The 18578-nt window shown below is 55.7% G+C and overlaps 2 protein-coding genes across 9 annotated transcripts; one reads left to right on the top strand and one right to left on the bottom strand.

Annotated features, from left to right (window-relative positions):
* Positions 1–20: 20 nt before the first annotated feature.
* Positions 21–4146, bottom strand: FXYD1 (FXYD domain containing ion transport regulator 1). Of its 4 annotated transcripts, none has more exons than XM_002829053.5 (8): positions 4069–4146; positions 2838–2902; positions 2349–2381; positions 1774–1848; positions 1499–1535; positions 550–599; positions 300–351; positions 21–154 (listed from the first exon to the last, which is right to left on the bottom strand). In XM_002829053.5, exons 2-7 carry the CDS (start codon positions 2896–2898, stop codon positions 329–331), a joined length of 279 nt encoding a protein of 92 aa, XP_002829099.1. In that variant the 5' UTR covers positions 2899–2902; positions 4069–4146; the 3' UTR covers positions 21–154; positions 300–328. The 4 variants fall into 4 exon arrangements, with proteins under 4 accessions (XP_002829099.1, XP_063575523.1, XP_054394845.1 ...); XM_063719453.1 differs by lacking the exon at positions 4069–4146 and adding an exon at positions 3731–3812; XM_054538870.2 differs by lacking the exon at positions 4069–4146 and adding an exon at positions 3389–3561.
* Positions 4147–6672: 2526 nt separating this feature from the next.
* Positions 6673–18501, top strand: LGI4 (leucine rich repeat LGI family member 4). Of its 5 annotated transcripts, none has more exons than XM_054538865.2 (9): positions 6673–8508; positions 8915–8986; positions 9255–9326; positions 10983–11054; positions 11165–11236; positions 11472–11641; positions 16017–16181; positions 16259–16764; positions 16847–17611. In XM_054538865.2, the coding sequence occupies exons 1-9, from the start codon at positions 8339–8341 to the stop codon at positions 16901–16903; spliced, it is 1356 nt and encodes a 451-aa protein (XP_054394840.1). In that variant the 5' UTR covers positions 6673–8338; the 3' UTR covers positions 16904–17611. The 5 variants fall into 5 exon arrangements, with proteins under 5 accessions (XP_054394840.1, XP_054394841.1, XP_054394839.1 ...); XM_054538866.2 differs by having other exon boundaries at positions 6674–8508; positions 16872–17611; XM_054538863.2 differs by having other exon boundaries at positions 6676–8508; positions 11165–11234; positions 11527–11641; positions 17520–18501.
* The last annotated feature ends 77 nt before the right edge of the window (positions 18502–18578 follow it).

Raw genomic sequence — 18578 nt, 5'->3', positions numbered from 1 at the left:
CCGAGACCGACAAAGTGCAGTCGAGAGGAACGCACGTTTTATTGGAATTCTGGGCGGCAGGGGGAGTCTGCGGGGGCAGGGCTGGGGAAGGGGCGGCGGAGGGGGCGGTGGGCGCTCAGGTGGAGCGTGGGAGACGTCAGGTGCCAGGGGAGTCCTGTGAGGGTGAAAAGGGTGAGAGGCGAGGGGGGACGTCCAGCCCCACCCCTCGCCGCCCTTCAACCCTGGCACTTGGCCCCCTCCCTCTCCCGCCTTTCCTTCCTCCCTCCTTCCCTCCCACCGCCGTGTTAGAGCTGCAGCACCTGGCCGGATTGCATCGCGCCAGGTGTTTCTACCGCCTGCGGGTGGACAGACCTGGGGGGAACACGGAGATCGGGGGTCATTCATGAGAGGCATCCCCAGCTCCTGGGCAGGTGGGGCCCGCGGCGGGGCAACTCCCCACCCTCAGCTTTCAGATCCAGCCCCTCCCTCTACGCAGCCAGGGAGGGCCAGGAAAAGGGTTCCTTGGAACCAGCCCTCTCCCCAAAATACCCGCAGTCTCCCCAGACTCACGGCGGATGGAGCTGCGGAAAGTTCCCTCCTCTTCATCGGGTTCCCCAGTCCTGGGAAGACAGAGGCAGAGGGATTTCGGGATGGAAAGGGGGAGAGGCTGCCCTTCTAGGAACCCCCCAGTACAAGCCTCCTTTCCCAGATTGGTGTAACTAGGCCCAGATATGGACGAAGAGCGGGCTCGGGGTCCGCTAGAAATGAGGAGCACCCAGGAGCAGCTTAAGTGCTGACAGGGGGCTTCTAAGCTGGTTAACGGTGAGTACCTCCTCGGATTTGGGGGCAGGGATGTGAAGTTGGTAGCGGAGGGATAGTCGTGGGGACTTGGCAGACTGCCATGAGATGGCCTGGGTTGGAAACCCAGAATTCCCCATATTCCACTTGAGTGATCTTGAACAAAGTGACTTTACCTCCCTGTGCCTCAGTTTCCTCATCTGTCAAATGGGGTTAATAACAGCACCTCCCTCCCAGAGGAAGTGGAACCGTATGTGACACGTGGTACACACCCAATAAATATTAGCTACTACTTATGATAATATCTATAATTGTTCTAACATATTCATACATTGTCCATGCTTTAACATTTTATTCAAAGAGGAATCAAAGAGCTAGGAACAGGACTCTAAGCTAAACTGGGCCGCGTGTGAGATGATCTCATTTCACCGCCGTTTCTTCTTTCCTGCATTTTGTGTTATCACGCTTTGTGATTTTTCTATCTGTGGGGCTGTTGGAACCCACGGCCACCGCCTCCACTAGGCTGGGAGCTCGGCCAGGAAGGGCGGGAGGTTTTTTCCTCGCTTGGTCCCAGGGCCAGGCTTGGGCCATGGCACATAGTAGGTGCTTAATACATAGTCGCTGATGGGGATCGGGCTGCGGGTCAGGGGTACTCCCCGCCTCACCCGCGGCCCCCTCTAGAGCAGGAGCGGGCGAAGGAGGGCGTGGATGGGCGTCTTACCTCTGCTGCTGGTTGAACTTGCACCGGCATCTTCTGCCTGTGGGCGTGGAGAGGTAGGAGAGGCTGAGGCTCCCCCCCGGCGGGCGCCAAGCGGCGCTGTCGCTCCAGCTCGCCCGCGCGGGGGGCGGGGCTTGGGGGACGGGGCGGGGCTAGAGGCGAGACCGGGGGCCGGGGAGCCAAGGCAGGGTAGGCGGGGCAAGGCCTGGGAAGGGTTGGGGAGGGAGGGGCGGGGCCAGGGAGAGGCGGGGTAGAGGGCGGGGGCTAGGGGCACTCACTCAGCACGATGAGGATGCCCAGGATGAAGAGGATCCCGGCGATGACGAGGCCTCCTATCTGCAGGGACTGGTAGTCTGTGAGCAGCAGAGCAGGGAAGGTGAGGGCAGGGAGGAGAGGAGGGAGAATAGGAGAGGGGTAAATTGGGGAGGAGGGAACAGGGAGAAAGGACCAGCAGGCAGAAGGGGGGAAATAAGATAATTAAGGGGGAGCAGATATGGAAGGAGGAAAGTGGGGGACCAGGGAGAGGAGAGGGGTGTATAGGAAAGGGAGGGAGGGGGCAGGGAGGAGGAGGACAGCGGGGAGAGAAGATGGGAAGAAGCAGAGGATGGGCCACGAGAGGCTGAGACAGACCCAGGCAAGAGAAAGAGAACCAGAGAGGTATCACACAGACAGCGACACAGATAGACACAGACAGGAGAAGATGCAGACAGGTGGTATCAGAGAGGAAGGACAAAATAGAGGGAAGGAGAATGACAGATATCAATACTGGGACTCTGGGGGAGGGCGAGGGGGAATCAAACGACCAGCAAAGCCAGGCTCTCCCCCAAGACTCAAAATTAGACCCCCCGCTCACCATAAGTGAACGGGTCGTGTTCCTTTGGACTTTCTGGAAAGAGAGAGAAATCAGGGGTTGAATGCTTCCTGGGGTCCTGGCAGAGAGGGGCATAAGGAGACCACTGGGGGCTCTGCCGTGCTGGGCTGAGAGTCTGAGGGTGTCTAGGCAGGCTGCCCACCCTCTCTGGGTCCCAGCTGCCTCCTTTGCACTGTCCCAGAAGGGGCAGGCGGCACCTAACTGCCCCAGCTCCCTGACTCACGGCAGGCTGTCTGTGACCCAGTTATCCCACCAGGAATTCAGCCCCATCCCACCCCATCTTTGCCTGATCTGGGGCTTCCTCTCCCCTCCCCCAAATACCAGCCTGTGACTGGACCCCATGTGGAGACCCCCAAACTTCTTGGTACCCCAGCCAACTCAGTCTAGGTTGGGGTCTCCAACTTGGTTCTTCGGTCCCCGCCGCCATCCCTGGGGCTGAGGTGGGTAGCGGGCAGCCTCCCCTGCACTCACCTGCCTTGGCCATGGTGAGGAGACCCACACAGAAAACCAAGATGTGGCCAAGAGATGCCATTGTCCTGGGGGGGACACCACGGATTAGGCAGTGTGTGCCCTTGCTCTCCCACACAGGGCTTGAACCCAAGGGATTAAGTCAGAGACAGTCTGGGGACCGAATCACAGAAGCGTTCGTCCTCTAGCTTGGTGGCTCCAAGCTAGAGAAACGGGTATCCCCAGCTTCGTGGGGACACAGTGTCACCAAAACAACCTCCACGATGGGATCACACAACAACACAACGTAGCAGGGACAGGGGTGAGACACACAGTCCCTGGGGGCCTCCCTTAGGCCTCCACCTCCCGCAGCAGGCCCCCGATTCCCAGACCTACCCTGGCAGGGCAGAGGAGGCGCTGCCTCACACAAACACGGAGCAGGAGACAGCAGGGCACGCCCAAGTCCCACCTGCCTACATGCCCGGCCTCACTGTGCCCCGCGAAATCCCAGCTCCCTGCCCTCTCCGCCCGCCCGCTCCCGGCCTGACCCGGGGTATAAATATCTCCCACTTCACCCTGGAGGAATTCTGCTCGCTCAGGCCACCATGGCAACAGCCTGCCTTCCCCCACTCAGGGGGTCACGCACAGCCCTGCCGGGGTGAGGCCCAGCTGCCACATCGCCACAGGCTGCCCCTGTGGGAAAGTCCACCCCATCTCCTCCCTGGGCAGCAACAAGAAAAGAAAAAGACAGCCCCTCTGCCCGCCTCTGGGTGACATCTTTCACAATCGGATGTCAGGCAAGTGACATGAGGCCCAGCCCAGTGGGCCTGAGAGATAGAAAACACATGCTGGGGCAGGGATACACACACACACACACACACACACACAGTGGGGCCGGAATGGACATGGACAACAACCTCTCCCCAAACTTCTGGTTGGAGCAGGACGTGGGGTGAAAACACCGTCAGGCATCCAGTACTCCTCCTCTGGGCCTCCGGTGCCCCCACGCAGTGACGCAACCAGCCCTACACACGTGTGTGTCCAAACTCCACACCCTGCCAGGGTGCACACGCACCAGCAGGGCAGGGAGGAGTCGCCCACATCCCACCCTGCAGAACCCACTGCCTCAACCACACTCCCTCCCTCTTGGGTTGGCCTGCCTGGGAAGCCTCGGGCTGGCCACTCCTGCTCCCAAAATAGGCGGCCCAGCCAGACCAGGGGTGAGGCCTGGAGGGAAGGAGTGGGGGACGCTCACCCCAATCGGGCTGTCCCCTGCTGAAAGAAGGCCCCCAAACGTCCTGCTGTGCCCTGGGGGCTGAGCACTTTGGACCCCCTGGCCCAGAGCTGGACGCGCCGCCCCCAGCAAGCTCCCCTCCCAGCCCCACCCCACCCATGCCCTCCCCAACCAGCAGCTGTAACTGGAGCTGGGGCTGGAGGGGGGCCAGGGGGCGGCCCCCAGCCCAGACTGCCCTGGCCTGCTAGGTTAACTCTCTCAGTTCAGAGAGAGCAGCAGCAGGCAGCCAGCAGGCAGGCTGGAGAGGCCAGGAGGATTGTGGAGGACAGGGTTGTGAACACACACACACACAAACACACATGCCTCCAAGAGCTTCTGGGCTGAGGCGGCTGCCTCCCGGGAATTGGGTCCAGCCAGGGCCTAAGGTCACCCAGCCCGACTGCCCAGGATCCCACTGATCCCCGATCCCAGTGCTCCGTGAGGTCCTTAACAGGGCTGTTTTAGAGGACGGGAGGGAGGTGCGTGTGCACTATCTGCTGCGGTGAGATCCCCAGAAATGCAGCACACACACACACACACACACACACACACACACACACACACACACACACACACACACAGAATCCCAAAGACCCAGATATACAGGTACAAAACCAGACAAAACCATGTATGTATGTACATCCATAGAAGCAGACACACACAGAATGACACACTGATAGAGAAACCCAAAGACCTGGACACACAGTCAGCACCTCTTATGCCAGTCACAAAATACCAAAACAAGCACATTTATGTCTACACAGACCCACACACGCTCATGTAGATGGATGGCCACACAGAGATACAGTCAAAGACATAGCCACACCACCATCTACACTCACAAACTGGCCACAAAAATGCATGTTTCTGTGAAGACCCATGTTTCTGTGAAGACCCACCCACAAATGGCCATACAGAAACACACAAGTATGTGCACACCTCACATAAATGCATTCAAAGATGCATGGCCAAACATGGCCAGGTACGGTGGCTCACACCTGTACTCCCAGCACTTTGGGAGGCCAAGGCAGGAGGATCACTTGAGGCCAGGAGTTCAACACCAGCCTGGCCAACCTGACGAAACCTCGTCTCTACTAAAAAAATATACAAAAATTAGCTGGGTGTGGTGGCATGTGCCTGTAATCATGGCTACTCTAGAGGCTGAGGCAGGAGAGTCACTTGAGCCCGGGAGGCAGAGGTTGCAGTGAGCTGAGATCATGCCACTGCACTCTAGCCTGGGCAACAGAGCGAGACTGTCTCAAAAACAAAAACAAAACAAAAAAAAACCAAAGGTACAGACATGCAGCCAGCACTCCTACACGGTCCCAAAGATAGGAAGGCCAACAAGCTTGTGTACACACAGACAGATTTCCATGGGCACATATACACAAGCAGAAACACCATCAAGGACAACCCGCCACTCTCACACATACCCACAAAAGCAGAAACACACACACTGGTTCACACCCTATGCTTGAGCAAACAGGCACATGGTTGGCCATGGTGACAGACGCGTAGGCTGACACACTTGCATGTTCACACATTCCAAAACCACAGATATGTATTTAACCCCACGCTTTCCTTCCCCTGAGCTCTTGTCGGGGACAACACACCTGGTGTCCCCATGGGCAGGCCAGGTTTACAGGTCCTGGTGACAGGAAAACCTGGAATCAGGCCCAGGCACTGTACTCCTGGTTGTGTGAACTTGAGCAGCTCTGTGCCTCATTTTCACATGCTCCAAAATGGAAAAATCACTAAGATCACGTGTATAATCCTGGACAGGGCTCAGAGGTCTCTGAACTTGACATTGTCTTATGATTAACTTCATTTTTTGTTTGTTTGTTTGTTTGAGACCGGGTCTTGCTCTGTCACCCAGGCTGAAGTGCAATGGCACATTCATAGCTCACTGTAGCCTGAACTTCATGGGCTCAAGTGATTCTCCCACCTCAGCTTCCTGAGTAGCTGGGACTATGGGCGTGCGACACCACGCCTGGCGAATTTTTTAATTTTTTGTACAGTCGGGGTTTCACTATGTTGCCCAGGCTGGTCTTGAACTCCTGGGCTCAAGTGATCCTCCCAATTCAGCCTGCCAAAGTGTGGGATTACAGACATGAGCCACCATGCCTGGCCCATTATTATTGTCCTTGTCATCCTCCTCCTTGTGAACTGGACTGCTGGGCTGGGTACCCTATGAGAGTGGGTTCAGATCCCTCTGTGTCCCTGGCACTCAGCTCTCCAACTTCACTTTTAGGATCCCTGTTTATCATACCCGATAGTCAGCAGAGGAAACTGAGAGCTGAGGGGCATGGCTCAAACCACAAGCTGCTGGGGTCTGCTCCTCTAGGTCCTGGATCCGGAGCCCACCCCCAAGCCTGCCGACCACTGTGGGATGCCCACCTTGTGCTGAACCCCAAAAGGATGAGTTGCCTCCATCACTTGAGTCCTCTCCACAACTGGGAAGTGGGTGCCACGATTGTCCCCATTTGACAGATGGGAAAACTGAGGCCACACAAGACTGGGCCTGGAACCCAGATCTGCGTGACCTCCAAGCTCTTAAGCCCCCTTATCCTCCAACGAGGCTTCTGGGCGTGGGCGTCAGTGTCGAGAGAGGCTGCATGAATTCCTCAATCACAGGGCGAGTCTCGTCCTCAGGCGATGAGGTGGTACAGCCTAGGGGTTAGGTTTAGAGCTGACTAGAGCCGGGAAACTAATCACATAACTTCCCTGTGCCTCAGTTTCCCCATCTGTAAAGCAGGGATAGCAGTAACTGCCCATCTCACAGGGTGGCTGTGAAGGTTGAGTGAGTATAAACATTACTACATTTCATGTTAGCTAACAAGTGTCATTTACTTATGTTTCTTATTTAGTGGACAGAATCTATCCAAATGACTAAAATTTAGTCCAGATTAAAACAACCAATTATCCATCTATCCATGAACTCTGATCTCCAAAGAAAGAATGCAAAATAGCCTGGAGCAGCCCTGGAGCCGGATGCCTGGGTTTGAATCCTGGCTGTGCCCTCAGCTGGGTAACCTAGAGTTCAGGTTCCCTGACCTCTGTCTCCACTTCCTCCAGCTGTAAAGTGGTGATGATGACAGCACCGACTTCAGAGGGCTTTGGCAAGATCAGAATGAGTTAATAGATGAGCTTTTAGGACAAGGCCAGGCTCAGAGTAGACGCTGAAGAAGGGGTGGCATCATCATCATCATCTTCACCATCATCATCATCTTCATCATCATTATCATCATCATCATCATGTCCTCGGGTTGGTGCTGCCCCCCAGTGGGTGTTGGCCACTCGAGGGTTAATTTCAGGGTAGGGGAGGGAGGCTAAGGGCTTGGGGCCAGGCAGAGGTCCTGCCGAGTATGACCACCAGAGGGAGCAGCTGGACCTGATCTGGCCCCGCTGACAGCGCCCGACACACCCTCCTGGAGCCAGGGGAGGGGGCTGGCAGAGAGTGGCCAGGATGGGATGTCCCCAGCCCCCCGGGGCCTCTCCTCCCACCCTGCTCCAGTCTGCAGAGCCATCTGGTCCCCACCCTGGTGACATCGTCCTCCTGCTCCCTCAATAGGGTTGAGTGGGGAATCTGGGGAGGGGGCTGGCGGGAGTGGTGGGGCGGCTCCAGCCCTTGGTGGACCCTCCCCCTCCTGTGGGGCTGTCCAGTCCCTTCCCCCAAGGCCGACCTTGTCATGGCCTCTGACCCCCTCCTCCTTCCCATCCTACTCTGCTAGGTGCGCCGGGTGTCCAGTGAACCCCTTTCCCAAACCTTCAGGGAGAAGGGAGGTGGGAGGAGGCAAAGAAACTACAGGCAGGGAGCTGGAAGGGGGGGTGGGGGGTGCAGGAGACAAGAAATCAAGACACCAGGCAGCGGGACACACACACACTCACATACACTCACACACATAGAGGCCAACAGATAGACAGCTACCTAAAGCCTGAAAGACTGACAGCAACACAGAAAAAGAGAAACAGGCAGAAAGAGAGACAAAGACAGAAATAGAAACAGACTAACACACAGAGTCAGAAATACAGAGACAGAAAGATAGGGAGAAAGAGAAACAGAAAATTAGACACCGAAGACATACGAACAGGGAGGAAGGCCGACTGAAAGAAAGACGGAGAAGAGAGAGAAGCCAGGGCCGAGCGTGCCAGCAGGCGGATGGAGGGCGGCCTGGTGGAGGAGGAGACGTAGTGGCCTGGGCTCAGCTGGGTGGGCCGGGAGAAGCGGGTGCCTCAGCGTGGGGGTGGGGGCATGGGAGGGGCAGGCATTCTGCTGCTGCTGCTGGCTGGGGCGGGGGTGGTGGTGGCCTGGAGACCCCCAAAGGGAAAGTGTCCCCTGCGCTGCTCCTGCTCCAAAGACAGCGCCCTGTGTGAGGGCTCCCCGGACCTGCCTGTCAGCTTCTCTCCGACCCTGCTGTCACTGTGAGTGTCCAGCCTTCTGCATGCCTGAAGGTGGGGACGGAAGTCCTGGGACCCCAGAGGTTGGGATGTGGTGCCGAGTCTCCAGGGAAACAGGGGCCCATCAGGATCTCAGGAGATGGGCAGCAAAGTCTGTCGGGATGCCTCGAAGAGGGGTGCTGGCATCTGGGAAGGAGCAGAGGGAAACCCCAGAGGGCAGGGACAGCATTTGGGGCCCAGGAGAAGGGTTGAGTGCTGTCAGGGTCCTTGTCAAGCCAGGAAGACAAATGCCTGCCTCCTGTGGCACGCAGGGGAGACACATCCAGGGTCAGAGTGGCACGCTGGGGTCTCCCGGACGGCAGAAGGCTCTGGTTTGCAACTGGAGTATTGCTGTGGTGTCCCTCTCACCTACCATTGCCCACATCCCCAGCTCACTCGTCAGAACAGGAGTCACCCAGCTGAAGGCCGGCAGCTTCCTGAGAATTCCGTCTCTGCACCTGCTGTGAGTGGGGCCTGGCTGGGCCGACAACCAGCTCAAGGGAGTGGGCGTTTATGCACATGTGTGGGAGTGTATGCTCACACAGATGTCAGGTGGGAGTTGATGCACGTGTGTGGGGGTGTGTGCACACGTGTGTGCAAAAGCATTTGTGTCCATGCACATACTCACACTTGTGTGCCCATGTCCATATAGGCTGAGGGTGGAGGCCAGGGTTAAAATGTCAGGTGGGGGCTGCAATTCTGGAAAAATTTCTTTCTTGCCCCCTTGTCAGCCTCTTCACCTCCAACTCCTTCTCCGTGATTGAGGATGATGCATTTGCGGGCCTGTCCCACCTGCAGTACCTGTGAGTGAGGCCAGGGGATGGAGGCAGGTGGGTCTGGGAGAAGGAGGGACCCTTCTGTGGCTCCCAGAGTAGGGGGAGATGGGAGCTGTGGCCCTGAGGAGCAGGTGTTTGGACATCATGGTGGGATGATATTGATAAAAATGGCGAACCCAATGGTGATGATGCTTTGGGTGATATTGATGAAGTTCTCAGGGCTGGCGTCCATGATGCTTATCAGTGTTGACTATCACCTCACTTCTCTGCTTCAAGATCTACAAAGGGCCCGGATAACCAGAGCCTGATTCTGGCTCTACCTGACTCATGGAAACCCAGGAAGGGTGTAAAGAAGTCAGAGACAAGAAACGTTTCAAATGACCAGGAAACAACTCTGAATTAGGTAGTGGTGGTGATACTGTGGTAGTGTTGAGGGTGGTGCTGATGATTGGGTAGTGGTGGTGATTGTGGCGGCGGTGGCAGTCACAGCATGACAACGCTGGCATTGGTGTTGGTCATGGCGTTGATGATAATGGCAGTGGTGATGACCCTGTTGCTGCTGCTGACATGGGGTTGATGGCATTATTGATGATGATGGAGTGGGGATGATGTTGGTAAAAATGGTAGCCCCAGTGGTGATGATGCTATGGATGAAATCAATGATGAAGTTCTTGGGGCTTGTGTCTGTGATAATTATCAGTGTTGTGGGGGTGGGTCGTTACAGTACTGGTGCTGATGTTGCTGATGGCTGTGGGTAGGATGTTGGGGTTGGTATGAATGGCAATGTTGTTGGTACTGGGTTGGTGATGATGGTGAAGGTGTTGGTATTTATGGAAACTCTGGCAGTGGTAGTACTGGTGGTGGGTGAATATGTGCATCTTGGGCATAATGGAGATGATGTTGGCAGTGTTGGTGGCACTCATGCTGATGTGTGTGATAGTGCAGCATTGGAGATGAGGGTGGCAATCTTTTTGGTGTTGATCATGAAGGTTGTGTTGCTGGTGATGATTATCAGTGTTGTTGGTGTGGAGTTTGGTAATGATGATATTGGTGTTGGTGTTGATGGGAGTGGGTGGTGACTTTGTTATTTGTGACAATGATGCTAGTGTTGGTGATGATAGTGGCAAGGTATAATGTTGGGGATAACAGCAGTTATTGGTCCTGGGGTTGATGACGGTAACACAGACATGAGTGTTGGGGATGTTGGCATTGGGTTGGTCATTACAGTTGATGTTGGAGGTAATGTGGTGGTGTGGGTGCTAGCACTGGTGGTGGTGATGGTGGTGGCAGGGTGTGGTGTTGGGGATAATGGCAGTTATTGGTCCTGGGGTTGATGACAGTGATAAAGACATGGGTGTTGAGGATGCTGGCATTGGTGTTGGTCATTACTAATGATGCTGGAGGTATTGGTGGTGATTTGGGTGTTAGCACTGGTGATGGTGATTGTGGTGGTGGCAGCAGGGCAATGTTCACAGTGAAACTGGCAATGACTATGGGGCCAGTTTCATGGCTCCTATAATTGATGGCTGGGACTTTGGGAGGAGAGGTTTTTGAGAGGCTTTCCCTGGGATTGTCCGTGGTATTGGAAGAGAATTCAGCACCTTCCAGTGGGCCTATGTCTTTCATGGGGTGCGTTCCCTGAAGCTCAGTGGGCCTCCCCCTGACCCCAGCTTCCCTCCACAGCTTCATCGAGGACAATGAGATTGGCTCCATCTCTAAGAATGCCCTCAGAGGACTTCGCTCACTTACACACCTGTGCGTGCCTCCACCACCCCAGCCCTCCATGAGAGGCACCCATGCTCCACCCCCGAGGGAACACAGGGTATCCTTGTGGCTGCTGACGGTGCCTTCTCTTCCTCCACCAGAAGCCTGGCCAATAACCATCTGGAGACCCTCCCCAGATTCCTGTTCCGAGGCCTGGACACCCTTACTCACGTGTGAGGCTCATGGGGGCTGGGAATGTGGGGGGTTGGGGAATGTTTGTGTCGGGGGGGCATCCGTGCCCACTTCTGGTTGGCGTGCATGCATTTATTTGGCTGCAGTGGTTCTTACGTAATTTTCTTACCATTATGGGGCCCCATCTCTGGGGACACTTGCCTGAGGTAGGGGCAGGAGCATGGCCCCCAGGGCATGGAGGCCGGGTCGCAGCCCCTCCCCGGCCTCTTGCCCCAGGGACCTCCGCGGGAACCCGTTCCAGTGTGACTGCGGCATCCTCTGGCTCCTGCAGTGGATGCCCACCGTGAACGCCAGCGTGGGGACCGGCGCCTGTGCGGGCCCCGCCGCCCTGAGCCACATGCAGCTCCACCACCTCGACCCCAAGACTTTCAAGTGCAGAGCCATAGGTGGGGGGCTTTCCCGATGGGGTGGGAGGCGGGAGATCTGGGGGAATGGCTGCCAGGGCCAAGAGGCTCGCCTCACTCCCTGCCCTGCCATTTCCCGGAGTGGGAAGACCCTGAGCAAGCAGCACTGCCTTCCTGAGCCCCAGTTTTCTCATCTGTAAAGTGGGGGTAATAAACAGTGATATAGGAGTGCCGTGGGAATTCAATGATACATCTTCACGTGTTCGGCATTTGGCGCCGGGCCTGGGACAGGAGGTCCTTATAAACGTTCACCCTTGTTAACATAAAAGCAACCACTTTAAAAATTCTTCGTTAAGTGCCAAGTATTGCGCTAAGAACTGCAGGTGCAATGTCACCTCGTTTACATTGACTCGCCTTTTCTATAAATAGATTTTGTTGCCTTTTAGGATACTGGGCAGTGCAGAGAGCACAGAATGATGAGGCCAGCCCTGGGTCTTGCCCTCAAAGAGTTCAACGTCCAGAGGAATGCAGGCCCAGACAGGACAGCCCAGGACGATCTGGGCAGGATGGGGAGGCCAAGCCAGAGGGGTCAGGGCAGGGATAGGGGAAGCCGTGGGAGCTGAGGGAGCCCAGAGTCAGGGCCAGGGCCACACAGAGCTGGGGGGACAGGAAGAGCTTCCTGAAGGAGTTTAAGCCTGAAGGGTCTTTACACAGATGCTTTTCTTTTCTAAGAGTTGGGGTCTCATTCTCTTGCCCAGGCTGGAGTGCAATGGCACCATCATAGCTCACTGCAGCCTCAAACTTCTGTGCTCAAGAGATCCTCCTGCCTAAGCCTGACAAATAGCTGGGACTACAGGCATATGCTACTGTGCCTGGCTAATTTTGTTTAAAAAACTTTTTTGTAGAGATAGGGTCTGGGAGATGCTAGGTTGCCTAGGCTGGTCTTGAACTTCTGGCTTCAAGTGATCTTCCTACCTCAGCCTCCCAAAGTGCTGGGATTACAAGCACGTGCCACCACACCCGGCCACAGATGCTATGAATACAATAACAACAGCAATAATTATTATTATCTATAACAATATGAAGGGGGACTGCCCCTCCACACCTGTGGGTATTTCTCACAAGGTGGAGAAGAGAGACCAAGAAAAGAAATAAGACACAGAGACAAAGTATAGAGGAAGAAAAGTGGGCCCAGGGGACTGGCACTCAGCAAGTGAGGACCCACACCGGCACTGGTCCCTGAGTTCTCTCAGTATTTATTGATCACCATCTGTACTATCTCAGCGAGGGGGATGCGGCAGGACTATAGGGTAATGGTGGGGAGAGGGTCGGCAGGAAAACGTGAGCAAAGGATTCTTTGTCATAAATAAGTTTAAGGAAAGGTGCTGTGCTTGGATGTGCACGTAGGCCAGATTTATGTTTAACTTTACACAAACATCTCAGTGCAGTAAAGAGTAGCTGAGCAGTATTGCCGCCAGCATGTCTCACCTCCAGCCATAAGGCGGTTTTCTCCTACCTCAGTAAACAGAATGTACGATCGGGTTTTACACTGAGACATTCCATTCCCAGGGAGGAGCAGGAGACAGATGCCTTCCTCTTACCTCAACTGCAAAGAGGCCTTCCTCTTTCACCAATCCTCCTCAGCACAGACCCTTTACAGGTGTCGGGCTGGGGGACGGTAAGGTCTTTCCCTTCCCACGAGGGCATATCTTAGGCTGTCTCAGTGCAGGGAAACCTTGGACAATACCCAGGCTTTCTTGGGCAGAGGTCCCTGCAGCCTCCCGCAGTTCATTGTGTCCCTGGGTAATCGAGACTGGAGAACGGCAATGACTTTTACCAAGCATACTGCCTGCAAACACGTTTTTAACAAAGCACATCTTGCATAGCCCTAAATTCATTAAACCTTGAGTCAATACAGCACATGTTTCTGTGAGTATAGGGTTGGGGCTAAGTTTATAAATTAACAGCATCTCAAAGCAGAAGAATTTTTCTTAGTACAAATCAAAATGCAGTTTCTTATGTCTTCCTTTTTCTGCATAGACACAGTAACAGTCTGATCTCTCTTCCTTTCCCCCACAACATGTATATATATAATATAGATATAATTATATATGCATACATAATTATTATCAGCATATAATTATTATTATTCTAAGTGTAAGAAAGATATTTTTGGTCTGTAGGACACATAGAAGAAGGGGATTTAACTTAGGGAGTCCCTCTTCATTCAAGTTATCCAACAAATGTTCACTGAAGTCCACTCAGTGCCCAGCCCTGTAAGAGGTGATGGTCACTGTGGTTGGGGCCTGAGCCCTGGCCTTACGGGACTTACAGTCCTGGGAATTTGGGGAGACAGACATTTAACAAACACTGCACAGATCAATGTGTGCTATACGTTGTGATAACTACAAGGAGTGATGAGAGAATGAGGGTTCCTGTGGGAGTCAGAGAAGGCTTCTCTCAGGTGGGGATGTTAGGTCTGGGTGTGGCTAAGTGAGGAACAGAGGGAAGGGCTCTTCAGAGAGGGGGAACAGCCTGGCCGGTGGCCCTGAGGCAGCATAGAGTGTGCCCTGTTTGAAGATCGAAAGAAGGCAGGTGTGGCTCAGGGGTGGTGAGTGGAGGGACAGGTATGGATTTTGGAAGCTACAGAGAGGAGAGAGGAGACTTTATTCTGGGCCATGGCAAGAATGGAGTTTTTTTGTGTGTTTGTTTGTTTATTTGAAACAGGGTCTCACTCTGTCGCCCAGGCTGGAGTGCAGTGGTACAATCACGGCTCATTGAGGCCTTGACCTCCCCAGGCTCAGGTGATCCTCCCGCCCCAGCCTCCCTGGTAGCTGGGGCTACAGGTGCACCACCACCATGCCCTGCTAATTTTTTGTATTTTTTGTAGAGATGGGGTTATCACCACGTTGTCCAGGCTGCTCTTGAACTCCTGGGCTCTACTGATCCATCCGCTTTGGCTTCCCAAAGTGTGGGGATTACAGGCGTGGACCACCACTGTCAGCTGAGAGTTTTGAGGAAGAGGTGATTTGATAGCCATTTAAAAAAGATTCGCCTTTTAGGTGGGCATTATATGTAGTTTGGCTCATTGCTTCAACGCTGGCACCTGGAAACAGGGCCTGGCACGCAGAGTGAAATGTTACAGCCTGGAGTCAACCACCCAGCTCCCCCACTAACAAGCGGAGCAGCCTTGGTGCCCCAGTGACCATGAAGGCCAACCCACTCTCACAGACTCTCAAAATACCATGAATTAAGGACAGAGGGATCTGGAGTGAGCTGTCCAGGTGTGTGGGGGCAGTCCCTGGGCATCATCCTTGCTTTCATGCTTGAAACCATGATGTGGAACACTCGTGTGGTGGGAAAGGAGACCAAATTGGGACAAGCTGTTTCCAGGTGTGGTGGCTCATTACACTCATCACATCTGCCCTTGTTCCACTGGTCACTCGGTCTCAAAACAGCCACATCTAACTTTCAGGGAGGGTGATGAATGGGGGTCCCGGGATAATGCAGCCTCTAGCTGGGTGGCCTAGTGACCAGCTTCAATCCTCTCTCCTGGAAGGTGGGAAGGATGGATTTCGTTGGATAACAGGCTGCCTGTGCCATTTAGCCTTGTTTTCTCATCTGCGAAGGGGAAATCATAACAGAATGTACCTCATAGGGATGTTGTGAAGTTAAATGAATTAATCCAGATGCTGTTTCTAAGGGATTATTTGGTGATGCCACACAGCTTAGAAAATAAGGCTTATGGGCTGGGCACGGTGGCTCACGCCTGTAATCCCAGCACTTTGGGAAGTTGAGGCGAGCGGATCATGAGGTCAGGAGTTCGAGACAAGCCTGGCCAACATGGTGAAACCCCATGTCTACTAAAAATACAAAAATTAGCTGGGCATGGTGGCAGGCACCTGTAATTCCAGCTACTCGGGAGGCTGAGGAAGTAGAATTGTTTGAACCCAGGAGGTGGAGGTGGCCCATGCCTGTAATCCCAGCACTTTGGGAGGTCAAGGCAGGAGGATCTCTTGAGCCTAGGAATTCCGGACCAACCTGGGCAACATAGTAAGACTTCATCTCTGCAAAAAATAAAAAAATAGCCAGGCACGGTAGCACACATCTGTAGTCTCAGCAGCTCAAGAGGCTGAGGAAGGAGGGTTGCTTGAGTCTAGAAGGTGGAGGCTGCATTGAGCTATGATTGTGCCACTGCACTTCAGCCTGGGAGACACAGTGGGACCCTGTCTCAAAACAAAACAAAATACCCCTCGACCCAAACCAAACAAACATCTACAGATCAAGATTCCAGTTATATGTCCCTATAAGGGGAGTACCATGAATGGCCCCCATTTCAGAGATGTAGGCAAACTGAGGCTCAGCAATGAGGACCCTGGGGTCCTGGGGCCTGCCTGACTCTGTTTTCCACCCGCAGAGCTGTCCTGGTTCCAGACGGTGGGGGAGTCGGCACTGAGCGTAGAGCCCTTCTCCTACCAAGGGGAGCCTCACATTGTGCTGGCACAGCCCTTCGCTGGCCGCTGCTTGATTCTCTCCTGGGACTACAGCCTGCAGCGCTTCCGGCCCGAGGAAGAGCTGCCCGGTGAGCCCCCTCCCCGTCCTTCTGCCTGTCCAGCAGCCTGCCTGGCTGGCCTGACCTGCCTCCCCACCTCCCCACAGCGGCCTCCGTGGTGTCCTGCAAGCCACTGGTGCTGGGCCCGAGCCTCTTCGTGCTGGCTGCCCGCCTGTCGGGGGGCTCACAGCTGTGGGCCCGGCCCAGTCCAGGCCTGCGCCTGGCCCCAACGCAGACCCTGGCCCCGCGGCGGCTGCTGAGGCCCAATGACGCCGAGCTCCTGTGGCTGGAAGGGCAGCCCTGCTTCGTGGTGGCGGATGCCTCCAAGGCGGGCAGCACCACGCTGCTGTGCCGCGACGGGCCCGGCTTTTACCCGCACCAGAGCCTGCACGCCTGGCACCGGGACACGGACGCTGAGGCCCTGGAGCTGGACGGCCGGCCCCATCTGCTACTGGCCTCGGCTTCCCAGCGGCCCGTGCTCTTCCACTGGACCGGTGGCCGCTTCGAGAGACGCACAGACATCCCTGAGGCGGAGGATGTCTATGCCACACGCCACTTCCAGGCTGGTGGGGACGTGTTCCTGTGCCTCACACGCTACATTGGGGACTCTATGGTGAGGCTGGGCCTGGGGGTGGGGGGCTGGCTTTTCAGCACCGACCCAATCTTGCACACTCAGCCTCTAAACTCTGGCCTAGCCTCACATGCCGACCTTTGAACCAGGACCCCACCACACACTGATGCCAAGACTCTGACCCCCTCAAGGCTGGCTGACTCTGAACCACTCCCCAGTCCCCGACACTGATGCTGGCCCCAACATCCTGATTCTACCGCCAGCTCTGTGACTCGGATGCATTCCAGACTTCACCACAGCCACACCTGTCCCCACCCTGACACTGAGCCCCCAAGGCTGACGCTGGGGTTAAGTCCTGTCCACTCTCTTTCTGGAGTGAGGTGCAGGCAGGGGAGGGTTCTGAGTCTGGAAGGGCCCTGATCTGACTCAGGTGTTCACAAGATCTCTGGGTGGGGAACAGACTGGGGGAGCAGGGAGAGGAGCCTAGAGACCAGGGAAGAGGCTGCCAGGATGGTCCAGTCGGGAGGGGATAGAGTTCAGCCAGAGGTGGTGGGAGAAATGTACAACTATAGAAGGTGAAACTGACAGAGTCCATGGCTGAGTGCTTCTGTGGGGCATGAGGGCAAGGGAAGGGCTCAGAACAACTGCGTGTGTGTGGCTGAACAGGTGGGTGGTGACCTTTATGAAGATAAGAAAGCTATGAGAGTTTGGGGACCGACAGGCTTCTGCTTCCAAGCTGTTCCAGGGCCCCCAGAGACCCTCGGGACCCCAGGCCCTCACTGGCCACACCCCCACAGGTCATGCGCTGGGATGGCTCCATGTTTCGTCTGCTGCAGCAACTTCCCTCGCGCGGTGCCCACGTCTTCCAGCCACTGCTCATCGCCAGGGACCAGCTGGCCATCCTAGGCAGCGACTTCGCCTTCAGCCAGGTCCTCCGCCTTGAGCCTGACAAGGGGCTCCTGGAGCCGCTGCAGGAGCTGGGGCCCCCGGCCCTGGTGGCCCCCCGTGCCTTCGCCCACATCACTATGGCTGGCAGACGCTTCCTCTTTGCTGCTTGCTTTAAGGGCCCCACACAGATCTACCAGCATCACGAGATCGACCTCAGTGCTTGAGAACCACCAATGGGACTCTGGGCATGGCTGGGAACCCTGGACAGCCCCTTGGCTGGCTCCTGGCCCCACTTGGGGTGATGGCTGACCATGGGCCACATTCATCAGCTACATGTCTAGGCCTCAAGCCTGCTTCTTAAAGGATCTGCACCCGGGGGGGGGGACATAGAGGGTCCCAGCCTACTGGACCTCCCGAGCTGCCCTTCAGATCTAAAGCGACATCTGGACATCTCGGCTGGGGCAGATTCCCCATCAAAGGCAACCTGGGGGTGCAGGCTGTTGCACTGCATGGAGTCGAGGTGCAGGTCACGTGCAGAGCTCCATGAGGTCCAGAAGCCCCCCTCTCAACCCGCTCCCACCCCCGCTGGTCCCTCTGAAAGCACTGAGGGGTTGATGGCATTCCTTTCCCATTCTAAACTCCACGCAGCCAATCGCTTTCCTGGAGAAGCGCCAACCTCGAAGACAACTCAGCGCTGGGCGGGTTCCCCTCTGCTGCTTGTGCGCATGCGTGCGGCCGCCCAGCAAGCTGTGCCTCTTGCGCTTCTTGCGCGTGCGCGGGGCACAGGGAGGGACAGCGGGAGGTGTCGCGGGGAGCCCGGTGCCCTCCTGGATGGGCGACGGAGGCAAGGACAAGAAGAGTCCGAGCTCAATAAATGCGCTGTGCACCCTCCCCGCCCAGTGTTGTGGATCGTTGGGAGAGGATGTCCTGTGAACGGCACAGGGCGGGGATGGTGTCCCTGGAGCAGT

This window comes from Pongo abelii, chromosome 20 (genome assembly GCF_028885655.2).
Source record: "Pongo abelii isolate AG06213 chromosome 20, NHGRI_mPonAbe1-v2.0_pri, whole genome shotgun sequence".
NCBI classification, from domain to species: Eukaryota; Metazoa; Chordata; class Mammalia; order Primates; family Hominidae; genus Pongo; species Pongo abelii.
The sequence above is the reverse complement of the archived record's forward strand: the minus strand, read 5'-3'. Positions and strand labels throughout refer to the sequence as shown.